This window comes from Podarcis cretensis (assembly GCF_951804945.1).
Source record: "Podarcis cretensis genome assembly, chromosome: 16".
NCBI classification, from domain to species: domain Eukaryota; kingdom Metazoa; phylum Chordata; class Lepidosauria; order Squamata; family Lacertidae; genus Podarcis; species Podarcis cretensis.
In genome coordinates, this window is record NC_137186.1 from 16,619,908 (window position 1) to 16,641,520 (window position 21,613).

The 21,613-nt window shown below is 44.6% G+C and overlaps 1 protein-coding gene and 1 long non-coding RNA gene across 4 annotated transcripts; one reads left to right on the plus strand and one right to left on the minus strand.

Annotated features, from left to right (window-relative positions):
* Positions 1 to 75: 75 nt before the first annotated feature.
* Positions 76 to 11,716, plus strand: PRRC1 (proline rich coiled-coil 1). Of its 3 annotated transcripts, none has more exons than XM_079957690.1 (9): positions 76 to 365; positions 2,063 to 2,185; positions 3,614 to 4,021; positions 5,433 to 5,599; positions 6,488 to 6,590; positions 7,883 to 8,050; positions 8,432 to 8,531; positions 9,019 to 9,121; positions 10,152 to 11,716. In XM_079957690.1, the coding sequence occupies exons 2-9, from the start codon at positions 2,083 to 2,085 to the stop codon at positions 10,359 to 10,361; spliced, it is 1,362 nt and encodes a 453-aa protein (XP_079813816.1). In that variant the 5' UTR covers positions 76 to 365; positions 2,063 to 2,082; the 3' UTR covers positions 10,362 to 11,716. The 3 variants fall into 3 exon arrangements, with proteins under 3 accessions (XP_079813816.1, XP_079813817.1, XP_079813818.1); XM_079957691.1 differs by lacking the exon at positions 76 to 365 and adding an exon at positions 670 to 819; XM_079957692.1 differs by lacking the exon at positions 76 to 365 and adding an exon at positions 915 to 1,023.
* Positions 11,717 to 11,726: 10 nt separating this feature from the next.
* LOC307205388 lies at positions 11,727 to 20,057 on the minus strand. Its single transcript, XR_013833995.1, has 2 exons — positions 13,460 to 20,057; positions 11,727 to 12,526 (listed from the first exon to the last, which is right to left on the minus strand). It is a non-coding gene; the product is annotated as an uncharacterized lncRNA (long non-coding RNA).
* Between the last annotated feature and the right edge of the window lie 1,556 nt (positions 20,058 to 21,613).

The window sequence follows — 21,613 nt, forward strand, 5'->3', positions numbered from 1 at the left end:
GCCTCCAGCGAGGTTTGGCGCGGCGGAAAGAAGCGGAGGCGGCGCGAGCCTTTCCCGCCCCGCGGCTGCTCCTCCCCGCTGCCGCAGCGAACGTGGCAGGTCCCCAGGAGGAAGAGGAGGAGGAGAGGGGAGGTAGTTGCTGTTGCGGCTGCCGCTGAAGCCGCCGCCTCCCCGGTCCCGCCTCCCGCCATTTTGAGTCCCCGGAGCCGGGAGAGCGAAGAAGAGCTTCCCCCTCGGGCGGGCTGTGGGAGGCCGCGGCGGCGACCCCTTTCCTCCCTACCCGCCACCGCTTCAGTGAGGCGAGGAAAAAAGGGGCTGGCGGGCGGAAGCGTACGCGTGAGGGACTGAGGTGCTTTTACTCTTAGGTGGGTTTTGTTTTTGTTTTTATTACTACTACTGTTAGTGATACGGCTGCTGCGGCCGTTGCCTGTAACGGCCACGCGAGCAAGGGCGACGGGACGAGGGAGGAGAGGGAGGGTAGTAGAACGGAGAAGAAGAGCTTCTCAGTTAGTGAGCGGGGCGCAAAGACGTGGCAGAACAGACGCCGGTGCGCGCGTGCGCAAGGCAAGCGGCCCCCCGGTGCATGGCGGGAAGTGTAGTTCTTGAAAGGCGACCTTCAAACACTCCCCCCCCCCCGCATCCTTCAGCAGTGTACAAAGGACCAGGGTGGTAGGGTGGGGGACAGACGGACCCTGCTGTTGAATTGCAATTCCCATCGGCTCCAGCTTGGACAGTTGTCAGGGACGATGAGGATGATGGGAGTTGTAGTCTCAACGCCTGGAGCCTCCACTTCCCCGCCCTTGTACAAAGGGAGCCAAGGTGGGAAGGGTGGGGGAGATTGCTTCTCACTTCCATGCTGGTTCCCCACCCCACCCCGCCAGTAGTGGTGGTTGGTTGTTAGACAGTAGAAGGCCCAGAATTCATACCTGACCCAAATGGGTGGTTGAGTGCTCAGGGTGGGCACCCCATTCTCCCAATTCCATCCTCACAACAGCCCTGTAAGGTAAATTAGGCTAAGAGAAGGTGAATTTTGCCCCGGGTTATCACAACAGCTCTGTGAGGTAGGCTAGGCTGATGAAGGATGCCTGGACTAAATATTCCTCTCTCCTCCCCCCAGACACCATACCCTCCAACATTTCTCTGATGAAAATAGGGACATCCTAAATAATAATAATTGGGACGCGGGTGGTGCTGTGGGTTAAACCACAGAGCCTAGGACTTGCCGATCAGAAGGTTGGTGGTTCGAATCCCCGCTATGGGGTGAGTTCCCGTTGCTCGGTCCCTGCTCCTGCCAACCTAGCAGTTCAAAAGCACGTCAAAGTGCAAGTAGATAAATAGGTACCGCTCCAGCGGGAAGGTAAACGGCGTTTCCGTGTGCTGTTCTGGTTCGCCAGAAGCGGCTTAGTCATGCTGGCCACATGACCTGGAAGCTGTACGCCTGCTCCCTTGGCCAGTAAAGCGAGATGAGCGCTGCAACCCGAGTTGGTCATGACTGGACCTAATGGTCCCTTTACCTTTACCTTTAAATAATAATAATAATAATAATAATAATAATAATAATAATAATAATAATGGTCTACCCCCTGACTGGGTTGCCCCAGTCACTCTGGGCGGCTTCCAACATACATAAAAACATAATAGAACATTAAACAATGTCCCTCTACGGGACTGCCTTCAGATGTCTTCTAAAGGTTGTATAATTACTTATCTCCTTGGCTTGAGGGTCACACAAACTTATCTTCAGAATAACCTCTTCAGAATTTTGCCGAGAAGCTATGTGTATTATAACTTTCATTGTTGTCCATGCACCCACACTTTAAATCCTAATTATCAGGCACCAGGTTGGAAAAATTGCACCAGCTGTTGTTCTTCTGTGTGTCTGAACACAGTGGAAGTTCAGACACCTCTGAGTCAGACTTTGAGTACTGACATATTTTAAGTACTGACAGAGGTTTGGCCTACTGCTGGTCCTGTAAATTGGCAGTTTTAAGCAGCCAGTACTAGATGTACACGATGCAGCAGCTGTCTGTTTCATTTCAATCCATTTTCTCTTTCTTTCCAGCTCTGTGTTGTTGAAGGAAAATGATGGAAGAGAGCGGGATAGAGACGACTCCACCTGGAACGCCCCCACTGAGCACAGCGGGGGCGGGGCCTGCACCCACCACCACTGCCCCAGTCTCATTAGGTATAAGTGTTTCATCAGTGACTAGTCTTGTTTGTTCACATGGGGGTTTTTCCTTTTAAATTTAGTAGTTCTGAGTCAGTAAAAGGAAAGGTTGCAGTTCCTTCTGTTTGGTGAAAGAAGGGCTCCTTCTCTTCTGGAAGCGACTCGGATCCAGTGGAGGATCCTGCTGGACGTGGGGGTGGAGGGTTTTTTTGCTAGCCCCTTTTGCAGTCCTGCCTTTCAGTCTGTCCTGGAGGGTCTTGCAAACATTCAGAGCAGCATTTTAGGGGGCTGCAAGGGAAGAAGAGATTGGCAGAAGTAATCTGCCCCCCCCCCCACTTTCAGGTGAGCATCCCATGAGGGGAACTCTGCTCAGGAGAAATCTGGACCCAGTCCAATAAACTTTTCCACATTATTTTTTAAGTATTTAATTTGTTGCTTATTTGTAGTATTTCTAACTCACCTTTCATTAGCTGGTCCCAGGGAGGAATACAACAAGAAGTCAAGAAAGCTGTGACTATATAAATACATGTGTAGGTGGCAGATAGCTTTATACTTTATTATTTGCCCCTCCCAACAGCTCCTTGGCTGACACAAAGAGTTTGAGCAGATGCTAAGAAATACATTTCTTCCTTATGAAATTGTGCTGGGGTATCAGACATTCATTTTAGGATACGGGGGGAATAGCCGGTTTATGGGCTGATCTTGGGACATCAAAGCACCTTGCGTTATGAGGTGTATGTCTGAACGTACATGCATGCCCACATGTGCATATGAACCCAGCATACACCATTGACAGGAATGGAACCACTGGTACACACCCACCCATGGCCGGAAAGCCGAATTCAAGATACATCTGCATTTGGGAAAGTGCACTCATGAGATGCTGCTCTCAGCTGAGTGTTATCTTACATGCCATTGTCTTGGCAAATCAAAGTCAGAGTGGTAGTTTAGTTCAAGAAGTAGATTGAGCTTAGAAAAGGTATTTCAGAAGGAAAGGAGGAGCTCTTCTAACTTCAAGGGTCTGGAGCCTTTGCTTGCTGCCAGCCGCACTAATTAACTGGGGAGGGTTTTCATTTGAGCTTAAAGTGTCACTTAAATTCGTGTTAACATTTCAATCCAATGACCTGCTTCAATTGCATTTTAAAGCATATGCCGTTTGATCTCTAAATTATAACTTCATTGGATGAAAATGCTTAATATTTGCATCTCAGTAATAAACCTTTGCTTGCACAGGAAGAGCTGGCTATGCATTGTGTCACATGGTTAATCATTGACTTCTTAGCTGTTGGGCTATTTCCTTACTATAAGTTACTTGCTAATCTGCTACAAATATAAGATGTTTTAGTTCTATTATTCTGCTGCAGATCTTTTGTTTGTATCATTCTAAAAGTTTAAAAAAGCCCCTCTACTAAAACTTGCCTTCTCCTTTTCCTCTCTCGCCCTCAGCCTTAACTCCTTCCCTCCCTCCTCCCTCCTCTTTTCCTCCTTCCCAAGCACCATTTTCCTCGCCTTTGCCATCTTCTGCAGGCTCCTCTCTTCCATCCATGACGACATCCCCGGTGCCTTTGCCTTTCGTGCCTCCCATGGCCCTTTCAGCAGGTGCCTCCCTTGGGACCTCGAGGCCACCCATGATGACACCGCCAGTCGCTTCGTCCCCTTTCAGCAGCCCCCGTCCCCAGTTCTCATCCCCTCCACCCCTGAGTTCAACTCCTGGCCCTGTGCTTTCTGCCCCTCCCACTGGTCCTCCCATATCAGGGTTTTCTATGGCATCGACCCATGACATCACCAAAGGCCATGCGGGACGAGCACCACAGACGCCCCTGATGCCCTCGTTTTCTGCACCTTCAGTCACCGGTAACCATAGTGTTTTTGCTTGGCTTTTTAAAACAAGAGTTTATCTATATTGGTTGTTGTTTTACCAAGGAAACCAGTATTGATTCTCTCCCAGGAAATGCTGGCTGGTTCCAAATGGCTTGGGGCTGGCTCCTGCACCCTTGCCCCACCATGCGTGGACCTTGACCAGGAAATGCATATCTATGTAGGCCATGCTCACGTGGGTTGCCTTCCCTCCTCCCTTTTATTTTTAAATGCTACTTATTAAATGTTCTCTATGCTGCTTTTCAATTATGGAAAACCAAAGTGATTCACATAGCGATAAAACTTAATAATGTCCAAGAAAAACAATTGTCAATACCATGAGTAAAATCACCACTGATTTATATTTAATAATAATAATAATAATAATAATAATAATAATAATAATAATAATTTATACCCTTCCCATCTGGCTGGGTTTCCCCAGCCACTCTGGGCAACTCCCAACAGAATATTTAAAACACAATAAAACACCAGAGACCAGCAGTAAGGGTCAAAGCAAGCCTGTGTCTTCAGTTGACTGTGAAAACACCCAACAGTTGTTGTTCACCTGTTCTCATTGGGGAGAGTGTTCCGCATTACAGGCTCCACAACAGAGAACACTCCCTCTCCACACGAACATCAGATGGAGCTATGTGGGTAACGGTATGGTCAGAATGGCCCCATCTGTAAGACCAGTGTATTACCTGGTCTTACAGATCTAACTTGGTCCCAAGCTGTTTTCAGCCACTTTTTAAACCCACAAACACTATATTGCAAGTGTGAGGTTGACTTCTAGGCTGTGAGATATATACAGCCCTTAGGACATTCCCCAGCCCACATTTCCCAGCTCTCCTCAGGTACTTTAGCCAGGCTGGAAGGTTATTGATAACATCAGAATGGCTTGTTGATTAATTAAGAAAAGCAATGTGATATTAGATGATCAGCACTTCGTGAAATTCACAGCATGGGAAGTCACCCAAAGATATAAAATTTGGCATTTATATTTGGTTTTTTTATTGTATTGTAATTTGGAATGTTTTAATGTGGTTTTTATTGGATTATTAAATTGTAAAAATTAATAAATATTATAATAAAAAGCAAGGTATTATTGAACTGTGATAATGCCTCTTGCTTGCCAAGATGGAGGTTGGAAAGAGGCCTGTGTGAGGGTTGAAACTGCCACTAGTTTTACGTGGTCAGAATGTGGCAGTCTCTTCATTGTACAGTTACCTCCAAACTCAAATTGTGTCTTTAAACTGGTAAAGGTCTTTTGACATAAATAGGTTTTTTTTTCTGGAAAATTGAAGATGTGCAGTATTGTTTTAATTGTTGAATAAGAAAAGGCAGGTTACAGCAGTTGTGAACCATGGTGGGTTATGCAAAACGTTTCCTTGCTGTTGGTTTTCAGGTGTCTTCACTGGCCCGGCATCACAGCAGCCCTGTGGGCCACCCCCACTGGCACCTGGCTTTGGAGCAGGCTCTTCAATCACTTTCCCAGAGGAACACGAAGATCCCCGGGGAGCTGTTGTGCAGAGTGACGCATCTGCTGGAGGAGGACTGTGGGGCTTTATCAAAGTAAGGCTGAAAAGCAAAGGTAGCTGTGCTGCTGGTCCATAAGAAAAGCCTCCAAACCACATAGTCAGACAATAGTTTCTTTGTGACCAAGCATATATTACAGAAGTGAGGCATCAGGCAAGATGCTACACAGAGCAGGAAGGGAGCGGGGAGTAAAAAAAAATTAATTAGGCTGGTGTTGTAGCCATGAGAATAGAGTGGTACCTTGGTTTACAACCATAATCCGTTCCAGAGGTCTGTTTGTAAACCAAAACAGGTTGTAACCCAAGACGCGCTTTCGCCAACAGGGCTTCCCCCCAAAAATTGTCATTAAAAAAAAATGGGTTGTAATCCAAAAAAAGCTTGCAAACCGGGACACATACGTCCGGGTTTGATGTGTTTGTAATCCAAAATGTATGCAAACCAAGACGTATGCAAACCAAGGTACCACTGTAGTTTATAGAGTGTTCTGAGTTTGAGCACATGGTGTTGGGGCACAGAGAGATATTGAGAGTGGGGCCAGCATGCGTGCCCTCTCTCTCTCTGCTTGTGTTTTGCATTCCCTGAGCTAGCGTAATATATTTACATGTATAAGATATTGACAAGCCGCTCTTCATCTCAGTAGCAATCCCAGAGTAAAAAATGCCGCACCCTGCAACATTTCTCTGATGAAAATATAGATGTCCCCTCTTAACATTTCTCCGATGAAAGTAGGGATGTCCTAAGGGAAAGCAGGACATTTCTGGATCAAATCAGAAACTGGGATAGCTTCTGTAAATCTGGGACTGTCCCAGGAAATTAGGAACACTTGGAGGGTCTGAAATACAACATCTGCAAGAAGCAAATGGCTGAATCAGGCATAGCCTTGAGAGCAAAATGAGCTGAATGAGTTGTGCCTTTTCCCTGCAGGGTGTGGCAGGGAATCCTGTGGTGAAGTCCGTGCTGGATAAAACCAAGCACTCAATGGAGACAATGATCACGACTCTGGATCCTGGCATGGCTCCCTATATCAGTAAGTGGAGAAAGCCTGTGGGCTGGGGGGCGGGCAGCATGCAACTCATCCTACTCAGGGCCCTCACAAACCTAGGCTGCAGCAAAGCCTCTCTTTTGGGGTTGTTGGTTGATGAGACATTGTCTCTTTCTGTTTCTAAACTGATGGATCACAATCTTAGCTCCTCCTGCAAACATCAGGCCACACAGCCAGTGGAGGCATTTTGCAGATTTGCCAAGTGCATCTTCATAGCAATACAAGCTTCACTGATGTTGCTACCGGTGTGTTTTGAAGAGTGAACTCATAAAGGAAGTTACAACGACCGCTAATTTGATAGTATTGGGTATCTAGTGGCGGGACTTTTTGGGAAAGGGCTCCTCCCCCATGAAAAGCCTCTAGTTAAACAGGACCAAAAACTTGTCTAAAGTAATTGTGTGCTTCTCTTAGCAAGCCATGTAGAGAGAGACCACGTTGTACATAAGTGTTGAAGGCTGACATTTAAAAAAGTTGTAGCAGCTAATGGCTGCATATGATTTTGTGATAAGTGAAAGTGTCTAGCTGGCCTCCTCCCAGCCTTATGTGCTCCCCCACTCACCCATCTTTCTCACACATGGTCGGGAGAAGAACGGTGGGGGGGGGGAATATTTTGCTTCCACTTTCAGTTAACCACAGCTTGGCATGTCATTCAGACCTAGAACAGTCATCAGTCTTAACTATGGTTAGTTTAAACAAGTTGGCTTCCTGAAGCCATGGTTTGAAGTTGGTTTGTTTGAAGGTAACCGTAATGAGGATTAACAATTGGTCTGGATGACCTGACAAACAGCATTGTGGAAGCTTCCATGCTCTTGTCCATGCAGGAGGTGGGGGAGTGGGTAACCCCATATGGAAGCCACTCATACACATCACTAAACCATAGCAGAGCATCATGCAGGGCTTTTAGCATGGCTGCAGGTGTCGTGATATGTGCCTGCTATCTGCACCTTCCAGAAAAGAATTGAAGACATTTTTGTTCTGTCAACACCTAGACTGGTGTGTGTGTCTGCCATGAGTGTCTGCATTGTATAGGTTTTTTTTTAAGTTAGTTGCTGCTGTCTGCTGTTTTCTGTGCCATTTTAAATATATATAGTGCATTGCCTTGAGACATGTGTGTGAAAGATGACAATAAATATGCACCCTGGTCCATCTCCAGATAATTGCTTTGCCAAGAAAAGGGAGGGATCCTGACTGGCAAGCACAAGTTCTCTCCCACCCCACCCCACGGTCTGAATGTATCTGCCTGTATAGGATTATGTTTTAATGTTTTTTTGTTATAGAATCTGGAGGAGAACTGGACATTGTTGTCACTTCTACTAAAGAAGTCAAGGTTGCTGCTGTAAGAGAAGCTTTTCAGGAAGTGTTTGGGATGGCCACAGTTACAGGAGAAGCTGGGCAGTCCAACATTGCGCCACAGCCAGTTGGCTACGCAGCTGGATTGAAGGCGAGTTCCCGTCGTTTCCTGGAGATTTGTATCACTTTTGTGATATTTTTAAAAAATCATTTAAAATGTGTCTTCACTTGTTTCATACACAACAATGTAGCACCTAATAACTCTTTGGCAATGTTTTCTTTTTAACACAAAATCTACAAAAATGAAACAAAGCCTAATCCATTTTTATAAAAGCACAAAATAAGGACTTGGTCACTAAGGAACCAAAGACACACTGAGATTGCAGTTGAGCGTCCCATTTCCCTTCTGTAAACTTGAATATTTGTAGTTGGTTTACTTAAGATCCTTGATTTTGCTTTTGGCTAAGGTTCATCGCAAGCAGTAAGTGCTGAATGAGAGCTGTATTGACTGCTTCTTTTCCTTGTCCTTTAGGGAGCTCAAGAAAGGATTGACAGCTTGCGCAGGACAGGAGTCATTCATGAGAAGCAGCCTGCCGTGTCTGTGGAAAATTTCATTGCGGAATTGCTTCCTGACAAGTAAGGCCATTTAACATGTTACTCAAGATAAAAGTCAATTACTATCATATCCACAGGACTTGTTGATACTCTAAACAGGAGCTGAAATAAGAGTTGTCTGCCTGTTGCAGTTGCTTGGTATAATTCACCCTCTTGTCCCTAGTGCTTAAAACTGGGCATAGTTTGCATAACCCATAATTAAATAATTCACTTTCAAGCGTGGCCAGATCCTGCAATGTTTAGCAAGCAAAACCCTGCCGGAACAGACCTCTGACATTTTGTAATTAACTTCCTTAGAGTTTGGAACGTGACTATAAATTCTGGAACAAAAGCTAGTTATTCCTTGTTAGCTTTTGGCTGGGAAAACTAAAAATTGTTTCCAAAGGGAAAGTGTTAGTGGAGGTGACTTGGCTGCCTGCCTTTCAAAACTACTAAGCTCTCTAGACAGTTAATACGCGGAATTCGTATTTAATATGATTTGATAATAAACTTTTTGTCACTGTAACAGATGGTTTGATATTGGCTGCCTAATTGTCGAAGATCCCGTCCATGGCATTCACCTCGAAACATTTACACAAGCAACGCCAGTGCCTTTGGAATATGTACAACAGGTAAGTTTTAATCTCTAAGGGGCTGAATCCTTTTCCAACGCAGCAGGTAAAGCCTCTTCTAAGGGATGGTAGCCAAGAACCCCAGAATATCACTCTAGTTGTACACACTTCTAAAAATGATTGCCATTAAATTCTATCACCTTTAGTGTCTCTTTCATTGCATATATTTTTAAAAATAATGTGGATTACATTTGATTGATTGATTGATTGATATCTATACCGCTTAATATATTGAACATTTGTGAGTGAGCTGGCAGTAAGCATTGGGGGATGTTTCTTAAGATGATCTGTACGCTGGAGGGCTTAGAAACCACAGCGAGTCAGCCTCATTCATTCTGAGTCACCTTTGAACATCCTGCATTGCCAGGAGGCTCAGAATCACAGAATTGTAGAGTTGGAAGGGACCCCAAGGACCATCTAGTCCAACCCCCTGGAATGCAGGAATCTTTTTGCCCAATGGGGGGCTCAAACGCACAGCTCTGAGAGTCTCCTCATTCTCTACCAACTGAGCTATCGCAGGCTCCTTGTGTTTAGTGAGATTCCTCTTCTGATTTGGGCCCATTGGTTTCACTTCCACCCTCTGGAGCAACAGAAAGCAGATGTGAGAGCCTTCTAGCCATCTCTGCTCTGTGCTAAACGTACTTTCAACCTCAACTCAGAGAACCTAGTCATGGGCACTGATGGTGCTGTGAAAAAATGCCTATATGCTGTCACCGAGTGAAAGTTTCGCCAATTTATTCCTGAAAAGGAGAAAACTAAGTGTTTCTGTTGTCCCTTAGCCTGTTAAACCAGAGGTTCGTTTCACAACAAATTTACTAGCAGCACTTTAAATTCTATAGAACTTCTATAGACCTTATAGCTGCTGTAGAACTTTGACTGTTACACTTGTTAAGTCAAATGCCAGCAGCAGTATTATTTATGCTTTTGAATGAACTTTGAACTATGGCGATATAGCTCCAGAGGAGGTTGAACTTGTCCGGGTGCTTCTCCTTTTCTCCTGTACTCACTCCCGATTTAAATTATTTCACAGGCTCAAAGTCTAACTCCTCAAGATTATAACCTAAGATGGTCAGGTTTGTTGGTGACAGTGGGAGAAGTGATAGAGAAGCAATTACTGCACGTCAACAGAACGGATTGGCACTCTGCATTCACCGGCATGTCCCGTCGACAGATGATCTACAGCACAGCCAAAGCTATTGCAGGGATGTACAAGCAGCGTTTACCACCCAGGAGCATTTGAGAGGAAACGGACTCTGAACACGACGCATTCCTTAAAAACTGGTGTTAAAAAGAAATGGTTGCATCTGTTCGATGGCCCTCTGTTGACGCCCCTTGGTTTTGTAATCTACATATAAAATGTAATTTTGTTTTAAAAGTGAAGGTACTCTTTGGATAATGGAAATGAGCAATTCTTAATTTAGTCACCTAATAAAATGGCTCCCAAAACTAGTAGGCATATTTATAGAGCAAGGTCAGAAAGCATTAAAATGTATTTCATTTCAAACACTAAATCAGGGATGGGAATCCTGATGCTGTTGGACTCCAAACTCCCATCAGCCCCGGCAGACAGCATGGCCAGTAGTCAGGGATGATGGGAATTGCAGTCCAGAAACAACCGGAGGCCCCTCTCCAACATGTCCCCCAACCTTGAACTAAATGGGTGTTTGACAGACATTTTGGACTTTATTTAAGAGGCATGTTAGTCATTCACAGCACCTAGGATAGGTTTGGAATCCAAGGCCAGAGTCACTGGCATATGTGTTGCAGGTGTAGTCAGATTTGGTTAGGGTTTCAAAGAGGAAGCTGTTCGTAAAGTTCCTCTTTGCAGTCATCTTCCTTAACACTAGGGGGTCAAGAAGCAGACAAATGAAACCTATTTTCTTGGTTCTATTTCAGAAATCACCTAGCTAAGTGCCTTTTGCTGCATCAAGAGGTACAAGGCTGCAATCGGTTAATTTTTACAATGCATCTTAAGCTATGGGCCATTACTGAGCAGTTTGTTTACCTCCATCGCAAATGCTGCCCCAGACTGTATGCTCAAAATTGTGCATATTTATAAACTGCACAGAGTATTTTGATAACTTTTTTTTAAAAAACCTCTTTCTGCCTTAAAAGTTTCTCAATTTCAACTACTTAGTCTTTTATCTTTTGTAGATGCTTTCAAAAGACACTTTTATATAGACTAGTTAGCTAGTTTATTATATTTTTATCCAGTGAAAAATTTGTAGTTTTTCCAGTTAATATATTTTGGCTTGCCATGTAAAATCAGAATTAGATGTTGCTCCTGTAGGATTTTAATTATTCTTCTTCAAAAGGTTTTAATACTTCATTCATCACTGGACCTTTCCAAAAGCATGAGTATGGCCATGGTTTGATTCTGACAGAACAAAGTGTTTTTGGTGAGTTAGTGGGTATATAGGGAGAGAAAATCTTGCTATATTTATTTTGTGTTATCAGTGCAACAGGGAAAACTCAACTAGAGAGAGAATGAGTACGTCTTTTTCTTCACAAGCAACAAAAGTTCCATTCCTTATGTACCCTCTTGGAAAATCTTATGAGGGATGTATAAAAGCATTAAATGTTTCATGTATAAAAGCATTAAATGTTTCATGTTCAATCAAGTCTGAGATTTTTCTTTAGGTTTACATTATCTCTGTCCATTGGCCAAGCTGGCACTTGAATTTGTTTTCTCTTTCCTATCCATCATCATCTTGATCCTCTTCACATTTTTAATGTTTACAGACTTTATAGCCTGGCTTCCCATACATCAGAAAATTCAAGGGCATTAATAAAAGCTCAATAAACGAAAATAACACCATTGAATGGCTCTTCTCTGGACTTGAAATGGAACTGTTAACAGTTTGTGTCTAAACCCACATACGTGTCCAACGTGTATTCATACATATGCATGCACCAACAGAGGGTTTGGGGTCTTTTGCTGGGGTTATAATATGTGTAAGTTCATGGATGTGTTTCCCCCTATTCTTGCCTAAATAAAACTCCTGACACCCGATACTTTATTTTATTCTGGGCTGGGGATCCTAAAGACCTTTTAAATGCCAGGCAGGCAAGCCAGTAGTGTTTAGAGGCGAACAAATTAACAACAACAACAATTTATTAGTTATACCACACCACTGGGCGGCTTCCAGCAAAATAGTAAAATACAGTAATTCATCAAATATTAAAAGTTTCCCTAAACAGGACTGCCTTCAGATGTCTTCTAAAAGTCAGATAGTTGTTTATTTCCTTGACATCTGATGGGAGGGTGTTCCACAGGGCGGGCGCCACTACCGAGAAGGACCTCTGCCTGGTTCCCTGTAAGTTTGCTTCTCGCAGGGTGGGAACCTCCAGAAGGCTCTTGGCGCTGGACCTCTGCATCCGGGCAGAATGATGGGGGTGGAGACTCTAGAGACACGTTAAGAAAGAAAGCTTGGTTTACTATACATAATGTTTCAGACCGCAAAATCACAAGTCAAGCAGGCAGCATCTCCTACCATACATATACACCTTGATCTAAAGAGAGGACGAATCCCTACCTATTATCAAAAACATACAGAAGTGAGCATGACAATTTTGCCAGCACCACACACACACAAATAGTGAGTTAATGAAATGGGAGCAATTGCCTAATATAATTCTTACTGTGTTTAAATCATATGCAATGTCCTTATAGGAAATCTATCAGTAAAATCACATCCTATAATCTTTGCTAAATCACAAAAGCACAGAAAGGACAGAAAGAGGTGAAACATATAGGAGTTGCATTGGAAGCAAAGCAAGGACACCGCAGGGACTTGAACCCCATCCTGGAAACCAGGAGTGCCGACCACCAGTGTCTTTTGCTTTTTTTTTTTTTTTGTAATGCAGCAAGGTGAAAAGCAAAACCTGAGAAAACACAAGATTGTTCTCTCAGGAAAAGAAAAACCTTAAGAGAGATTTGGAGATTTGAAGGAATCTGCTTCATAAAGCTTCCGCTTCCGACTACTCCCTTATTGCGACCTGAAAGAGTCTTAGCACAAGAGTTGCAACACCCTCCCCAATGCCACTCTGTGGATCACAACTGGAAATCTGCCTAGCCAAGCACATGGTACCCACCCATTATGTCCCACAAACACAACACGTACAACCGCTGGTTACTGCTTTTATCATACAGCATTTAGATGTTTACTTGTTCAGAGTCTGTGCCTGTCGTATCATCAGTATTTTGCTCTCGGATAACATCAAGGGTTTCAGTAGTTACCTTCCTTCAACTGCGATGTTAGCTTTGGAGTGAGAAGTTACTGGCCAAACAAGCCGTTTGCTAGCTCTAATTTTGAAATTGTTATTTTAACGGATTACCTTGAGAACAGAAGTACTGGAGAGGATCCAAGCTTTAGTATGGTGTCAACGCTTTGTGTTGGCTGAGTTATGTGCGCAATAGCTGTTCCTGGAAGATTCTTAGCAAAAAAGCGGGTTGTGGCATTATCCCACCCCCCACAAAACCTCTTAATGTTCTTGTCAAGTCAGTGATTTAAAAAACTCAAAGATGGCCATAATTCAGTGTTAGCACCACCATGGCCACAGACACCTTATAGACTGGTGGCAATTCTGCCAGCCCATTGCAGTGTTATCACAAAGGGCCCCATCCTGCCAATGACACTGGGCAAGCCAGTCTTCTCAGGAGGTTCTTCAATTCTTTGCCATTAGTTCTGCCTCCACTCCAACTCTGCATTACAAGGTGTCTGGAGAGGCTTTGGAGCATGAAGCTCCTCTTTCAGTGGGGATCCCTTTCAGCTGTTAAAGCTTATCGGGTCTCAACCCACCATTGCCTCAAGTATCCGTTAAGGATGGAATTCACATACAGTATTTACTCCCATTGTGATTGGGGTTTCAGCATGAAGCTGAACCTACAGAGGCAGAACGGGAAGATGCATTAAAAACTTCCCAGTCTCTTAACATTCTAGCTTCACGATTCCTGCTGTGAAAAGAGAGAAAATGTGGTTCACCTGTTCTTTTGTCCATTGAAGTGTGAATTCTTGTGTCTGGCAGTTCCTTCTACTGGTCTGTGAAAAGCAATCTAGAGACACTGGTTTGTCACCAGCCCCCTCCCACTCATCCCATACAAAAGTGCTTTGACCACCACTGTTTCTTACTGCCATGACTTCTGTGGCTCCTCGAGGAGAGCTGGCTTTATTGGGGTGTTGTGTGCTGTTGCTCAGAACTGTGAGGAAACTGAAAAAGGAGAGACCCACACAAAAGCATTGCACGGAAAATACGACCACTAACTGGTGGAATGTGATGTTCGCTTCTTGGTGGTTTGTTGGGTTGGAAGGGTTTTATTTCTGGTGTCTGTGAGATGTGAAGATGCATCTGGAAGAGACTTAAAGGCTTCAGTACCCTCTCCCCCTCCCCCAGCAGCCAAAGAAGAACAAAACAGCAGGTTACCTAAAGCAGCACAGTCAAAATGCACGTGTCTCTCAGTCATACAACGAGCGTTTACACGGCAGGGTTTTTACTGGACATCGGATTCAAGAGCTCCTTTCAAACCACAGGCATTTTGTCACTCAGCGATTTATTTCTCCTTCAACAATCACTACTCCACACAAGGGAAAGGAGGCAGATTCATATTCTCTATGCAAGCAGATCAAGCACACTGCCATCATTTATTACTTGCCAACTGAACAGATCTGCTTCAGACACGCTTCTCTCTGTGAAGTCTGCAAAAAAGAAGAGCTGGGACAATGTGAGCCCCTCCCACCACCCCCAAGGTGATCAAGTCAGAACAGCTGTTAAGTGTACTAGCGTCAGTCAACTCACTGCAAAGGTCTTCACATGCACACAGAGAATGTGGCAACAGGAGAGTGTCATCATCCTGAGCAGCTTCACAAATGGTGCGTTAGGGTCTAGGCATTATGAGATGAAGCCTCTGAAACAAGACACTGAAACAGTTGCCCCCATATCACCCCCCTCAGCCCAGCCCTGCATGTTGTTAACTGGAAAGAGATGACAGCGCTAGCACTACAGGAGATGGATGGCAAGCATATCAAAGGGGCATGCAAGTTTCTACATAGGCAATGCTAGGCAAGACCAACAAGTGTTAATCTTTAGTTTAAAGTACACAGACGTACACACTTGTACTAATTCTGTCCTCCTCCTGTGTCTGGATATTTGCCTGGTAAAATTGCCAAGGCTCAAGTTCTGGGAAGAACACAGCTTCTTCAGCTGCAAGATGTGAACTTAGGCATTTACTTACCCCAAACCGCTAAGTGTTTTCCCCCACTGGTCTAGTTTTAAGCATTTTAGAACTCCTCCCTTGGTCAGATCATATTCCTTAGTTACAAGACCTCTGTATGCCAAGTGCCTGGATCTACCATCTGCCTCAGTGGAATGGGGAAAGGAGGAAAAATAGGCTGCAAAGATTTCCTGCCTGATTTAGAGAACCAGTCTTCCGTTCAATTTCTGTGCTTGTCCAATAAAGACGGGGATGTTCACGGAGAAAGAGTCTGAAAGAACAACAAGAATGCCCCCCGACCCCCACCAAACAACCCGAGAGCGATTCACAAACAACAGCAACATCAACAGCAGCAGCATGGTTTATTTAAGAACAAAGACGACAACTTCCTATTCTTGGAGGACTTTGGTCATTTTATTGCAAGTGTATTAATGTGCCACCCCTCTAGGAGGTCTTGCACAAGTGCTTTGAATGCTACCATTACTTTGCTCTCTGCTGCATGCTTCTGCGAATGGACTGGCATTGAATACACCCTCTAAAGGGCAGGGATGCGCCACCTATAGTGGTCTGCTCCTATCAAGTGGGCAAGGCGAGGCCCAGATGCCCAGGAAATAACAGAAAGCATGATCAGATTAGTAGAGCTGTAGCTCCCCCTTTGAGGGCAACTGGGGGCCATAGGCAACCCAGCAAGAAGCGTGGTTAGCAAGCAGCCAGTAGGGCTGATCCAAATGACTCCGGCACCTACCACAACTTGGAAAGATTAAGCCACCCACCTTTCTGACATGCAATTCTGGCAGAATAGGTAAAACTTATCTGTAACAGATGCCTGCTCGCTTATACAGCTCCCCGATGGAACGAAGCACATTTCCTCTCCTTAGGAGTGCTGAGCACCTGTCTGAGGTAAAGAAGGACAACAGCACAAGGCGCATCCTCTCCTCTCCAACACACGTTTGATCCAACACTAGTGTGGCTTTGCATTATTCTCTCTTCATTTCCATTTAGATTTAGGAATATTTCAACATCGCATTATTCTCTCTTCCAATTCCATTAAGATTTAGCAATATTGCGTATCAAATAATGGGCATCACACTTTGGTAGAAAGCTTATTTGCCGCTCCCCTGAAGATTCTCTTTCAATTTTGCTCCCACACTGAAGAAATGGGATCTCTCTCACTGCTTTAATGCCAACTCCTCCTCCTCATTGCATTGATTTTGGGAATTTCACAGAATATCATCATGGCATTTCATACTCAATCCACACACTTCAAATCTGCCTGCTTCCTTGCTTATGACCTTGTGGGTTTTCCCCCCTTGGTTGGCACGGGACTTTCACTTGTTTAACATCTGGGACTTTTTTCCATCAATCAAAGGAGTAATAGCATAGGATGGTTCTGCCTTTACTTATCCTCCACCAAGAAGCTGCTCCCTCTGCTTATGAGGCATTGTATTTCTCAGGCTCCTTGAGGCTAGTATTCTGAAGACGGATCTGAAAAAGGGCTAGACAAGAAATGTTTCCCTACCAAGCCCCCCACTGCCCGTAGAAGACAAAGACACATATCGAACTATGAGCATTAGACAATCTTTTTTTTCCGTTTTAATGGTATGACTTAATCATTAATCTGCTTACATGAGCTGTTTAAGTCTTGTCATTGTTAACGTTGAATTGTTTTCAGTATGTTACAGAATTCATTACGCAAGAATGTTCATCAATGCAAATAATTCCTAGACTTGGAACTCATACACAAGACAAAGCAATCAAAAGCAGAATCTTACTTGGAAAAATTATACAAGCTACCATCAGAAGGAATCCCACACCAGGATCATTAAGCTCCTCCTTTCTCCCTGAAGCCTCTACAGTGGCATTAAGACATATTAAGCACCTGCAAAAAATGCCAAAAGAAAACCACAAACCACTAAAGGCATGAAGAGTTCAACCCCACCCCTGCCAACTCTTAGCTAAGCAGGTCTCCCCCGCAAGACCCTCCATATCTGCAAGTTGTTTTCTTCTCCTGCCCTTTAGAGGGAATGCAAGAGAAGCAGCTCTGTTCATTTTGGACCCAAGGGATTCACAGAGACCTTTCCATGAGTATTGGCCGTTACTTGGAAGGAAAGTCTTTTCTGAATATTTCATGAAGTACTTGCCAGTCTAGAAGCTTAATAATCATATTTTTTTCCAGGCCTAACGTTACGATTATCCTGGGAAAAGAATCCGAGAACACGTTATCATCCCCCATGCCCTCCCTAAAACCCGCCCCGCCCCCGTCCAACCAGACAGCCCCTTCCACATGATACACTGACGCTGGAGAATTCTCTGCTTTTTAGCCCCCTAAGGAAAACTTAGCTTTCAAGTTCCCAGCTCTTCCGAAAGGAGTGGCTGAACGACCAGGGCTCCAGCACAAACGCCAACTTTAAGCACTGTCCTTTCTTCCTAGGCAAAGAGAGCTCCAGCCTCTGGGGTGGTGACCTTGCCCAATACTGCAGGACTACAGTTCTAAACCAAGCCACCTGGGGATGCTACAGTACCTGCAAAGAGGCTAGAATGAAGCGGGTGTTTATCCCTCTCCCCAGTGCATTCCCCACTCCCCCCATCAAGGCTAGCATGATTGATTGTCAAGAAAGTTGTATACTTAGCACTTTCCAAAGAGAAAACATGCAATTTGACCCCGGCAAGATCCTCGACTGGACATTGCTCTAAGCAAAAGCTCCTCTCCAGTGGCTGCTGCTGCTCCTTCCCAGGTGCCAAGAGGCGGCCACCTCTTTTTCTAAGCGCTGCCATCAGCAGGTTGTTCCTCCTCAAAAAGGCTCCTGTTTTCCCCCACACTGGAATCATTCTCAACAGGCTTCCTTCCTTTCTTTGCTTAAGTTAATTATCAAGACTGGAACATTGGGAATCCTCTAGATCTACATTCACAAACACACCTGAAGGGACAAAAACTAAACAAGATTTGGGTGCCTACCCTCCTCCCTCCACGGGAGGCCCGCAACAGGAGTCCAACAGGCTGGTTTCTCTCACCCCTTTTTCTGTGGGTGCTTTTGCTGCTGCTACCTGCAGTGTTCTGTCTGTCCACCAGGTTCTCGACTCGCTCATTCTGGGGAGGGTTGCAGATGCTAGCTAACCATTCTCGGGGCTGGATGGAAAAAAACGCTAACCTCAGGAACCGGTGGGACGGAAACGAAGCATGTGCAGACTGCCTGTTAGCTTCTCAGCAATAGCTTCTCGGCAACAGACAATGGGCGCAATTATGCCTGCAAAGAGAGAAACCTACAACACCAACACCCCTGCTCCCCGCACCCCACAAAACAGCCCTTGACAAGGAAAACTAAGATTACAGAGCCTTCCCATTAGGTTACCAACTACCGAGAAGTTCACCGTCTTCACCGCATATTTGCTCCTTCATTCTTGATCTAAAGCTAAGTAAGGCTCTTCCCTCAGGTTTCTTGCTTTTTTTCTCAATTTTTTCGGTATCTCTTCTAGCTTCACCAATTTGCACCGGGTGCTGGAATGACTCTTCCTAACTTCAGAATTAGGTGCCAGATGCCAACCCATTTTAAGGCTGGGGTATCAGATGCTTATTTTAGTCCTTGACACCTTATATTTTAAGGAAATCCTTCCCACTGCATCCCTTTGAAAAAGAACATCTTTCACAAAGTCCTTGAGGAGAAGCCGCCACAAAATGGCTGCAATTACAAATCTCTGTCCTTTTCATCTCCTCCTTCCTCTTTGCTATCCTTTTCAGACACAGTTGTTACAGATTTTGCTCCTTTTCCTTCCCTCCCTTTTCTCTCTTCCTGGATCCTCTTCTAAGTTGCCTTCTACCCTTCTATCTTCTATGGCTCCTTCCTCTCTTCAAGTCTTCCCAGTCTTGGTTTTTCTACCTTCAGCAACAAAAGCCTAACCCTTTCTTCAGATGGAAAGGCCTCTCTAGTTTTCTTTTTCTTTATTTTCTTTAAAATCTTCATCTTTATATTTTTCTTACTTTTCAGTTACCGGTAAGTTTTGTTTACCTGCCTTTTGTTTACCTGCCTTTTTTTTGGGACTTTTAAATGCCCATAATCTGCCAACAGTTAACCGTTTCCCCTGGGTTGTTTTTTTTTAAGGTTTAGTTCCTTCTTCTGTTTGCTTTCCATTTTCTTTTTAATCAAAATTATTTCCTGTCCTAATGCGGTTTAGTTTGCAGTTGTGTTTATCTGTTTTCTTTGGAGACCTTTGAAAAGCCCACAATCCTTAAACAATTATCTGTTCCTACCTCTTTTATTAATATTCAGTTGCTTCTTTCTTTCTTTTTAATTTAAAACAACTGCCTCTCCTGATACTGCTTAAGAATACCTAATTATCTTTTCCTGTTTATAAACTACTTAACCTCCGCTAATCTCTTCCCATCGTCCCTCCGTGACGCTCCCTGCAACTATCCTAGAACGCCGGCGGAGGCCAGTAATTATACCCAGGGACAGCCTCACTCACTCAAATGCGCCTGCTCCTTCCGCCACCTAGTGGTCACAATAGCACAAAATATAGTCCCTCAACCAACGTGGATGTGTTTTGTTTTCAAGGCGACTTTTCTGCAAGGTCTGGGTGGGGAAATGAACATTTTCTCCCAAAATTCCTGAGAATAAGAATCAAGGGCACTTCTTGGTTACCGTGTTGTTAAAGTGACAACCCTGCGGTCCCTGCCCACCCGCAAAGCACACACAGGGAAAGCCTAGGGGGTGTTTGCTCAAAAGTTACTATACATTATTGCATATTCTGTGAGCCTTCCACCCTAGTTAAGTGGTACCTTGGTTTACAAATGCTTCAGGTTACATACGCTTCAGGTTACAGACTCCACTAACCCAGAAATAGTACCTCAGGTTAAGAACTTTGCTTCAGGATGAGAACAGAAATCGTGATCCAGCGGTGCGGCGACAGCAGGAGGCCCCATTAGCTAAAGTGGTGCTTCAGGTTAAGAACGGACCTCCGGAAAGAATTAAGTACTTAACCCGAGGTACCACTGTATATTTACATGAACAACAACTTTCTCCTCCATTAATTTGTCCAGTCTTTTAAAGATGTCCCAAGTTCCTGACCATCACTGCTTCCTGTGGCAGCGAGTTCCATAGCTTAACCATGCACTGCAAGCACAAGGACTTTCTTTTATTTGTCCTGGCGCTTTGTAGGCAGCCGGGTGGAGCTTAAAGCATTCCAAAAAGGAGGCGGCTCAAGTTCAGCAGCAGCAGGATGTTGGGTGGTGATGTGGAGCTGGGGGATCCTGCTGGATTTGGCCACCGGCCTCCAGGGCTGAAATGACGTGGCAGCAGCTGGCCAGGAACCTTACAGGCTCCGGTAAGGGCAATTGCCTTTTCTTCCTGCCTAAGGCCAACCCTCTTCCAAGTCACACCTTCCAGTCACATCCTGTTTTGCTGCATTTGATCTATTTGGGGAAAGGTAAAAACATCCCAGAAGGCAGAGGCAGAAGTTCTGTTGTGTCTTTAGGGCCTCCTGGTGGCCAGTGAGAGAATTGCAGAAAAGGCTCCGCTCCAGAATTAAGCCTGATACGCACATTTCTGCTTACACTGACTGCACCAAGCACAATTCCCACTGCTGGTTTGAGAAGTGGTGTATATGCCCGACACATATAAGGGACATATGAGGGACGCGGGTGGCGCTGTGGGTTAAACCACAGAGCCTAGGGCTTGCCGATCAGAAGGTCAGCGGTTCTCTGCCAATAAAGCGAGATGAGCGCTGCAACCCCAGAGTCGGCCATGACTGGACCTAATGGTCAGGGGTCCCTTTACCTTTATGCAATTTCTGTTTACACTGTCTGCACCAAGCACAATTCCCACCGCTGGTTTGAGAAGTGGTGTATATGCCCGACCTTAGCCACAATCCACATCTATCCTGTATTTATCATGTAGTTTTAAATTAAATATTGCATTTTGATGTGTTCCCCCACAAACTAGATTCAATCCAAATTGAAAAAGGACCTAGCTGTGGTTTACCTGCCATTCCAGGATGGCGGGGGGGGGGGGGGTTGAGCTAGATAACTCTTGGTGTCCTTCCATCGCTGCAATTCTGGGATTCTATGTATTTTAAGCCGGCCAGATGTATGCAGCCTTAATGACCTGCTGACCTATCATGATGTCACAGCTTCACTGTCACAGAATATTATAGTAATTCAAATACAATAAATGCAAACATATATAACTTTCCAGTTTAAAACATAACCAAACAGTAATGTTTATAACATGATTGGGGGGAAAGGCATGGATAAAGAATTCCTTATAAATTGAGGGGTCACCTGATAA

What these genes read in the sequence shown, in the direction of transcription:
- PRRC1 (XM_079957690.1), top strand. Translation starts at nt 2,083, where the DNA reads ATGATGGAAGAGAGCGGGATAGAGACGACTCCACCTGGAACGCCCCCA. An exon ending in CACTGCCCCAGTCTCATTAG is followed by an intron (nt 2,186 to 3,613) that starts GTATAAGTGTTT and finishes TCTCGCCCTCAG; the next exon opens with CCTTAACTCCTTCCCTCCCT. An exon ending in TGGCATGGCTCCCTATATCA is followed by an intron (nt 6,591 to 7,882) that starts GTAAGTGGAGAA and finishes TTTTTGTTATAG; the next exon opens with AATCTGGAGGAGAACTGGAC.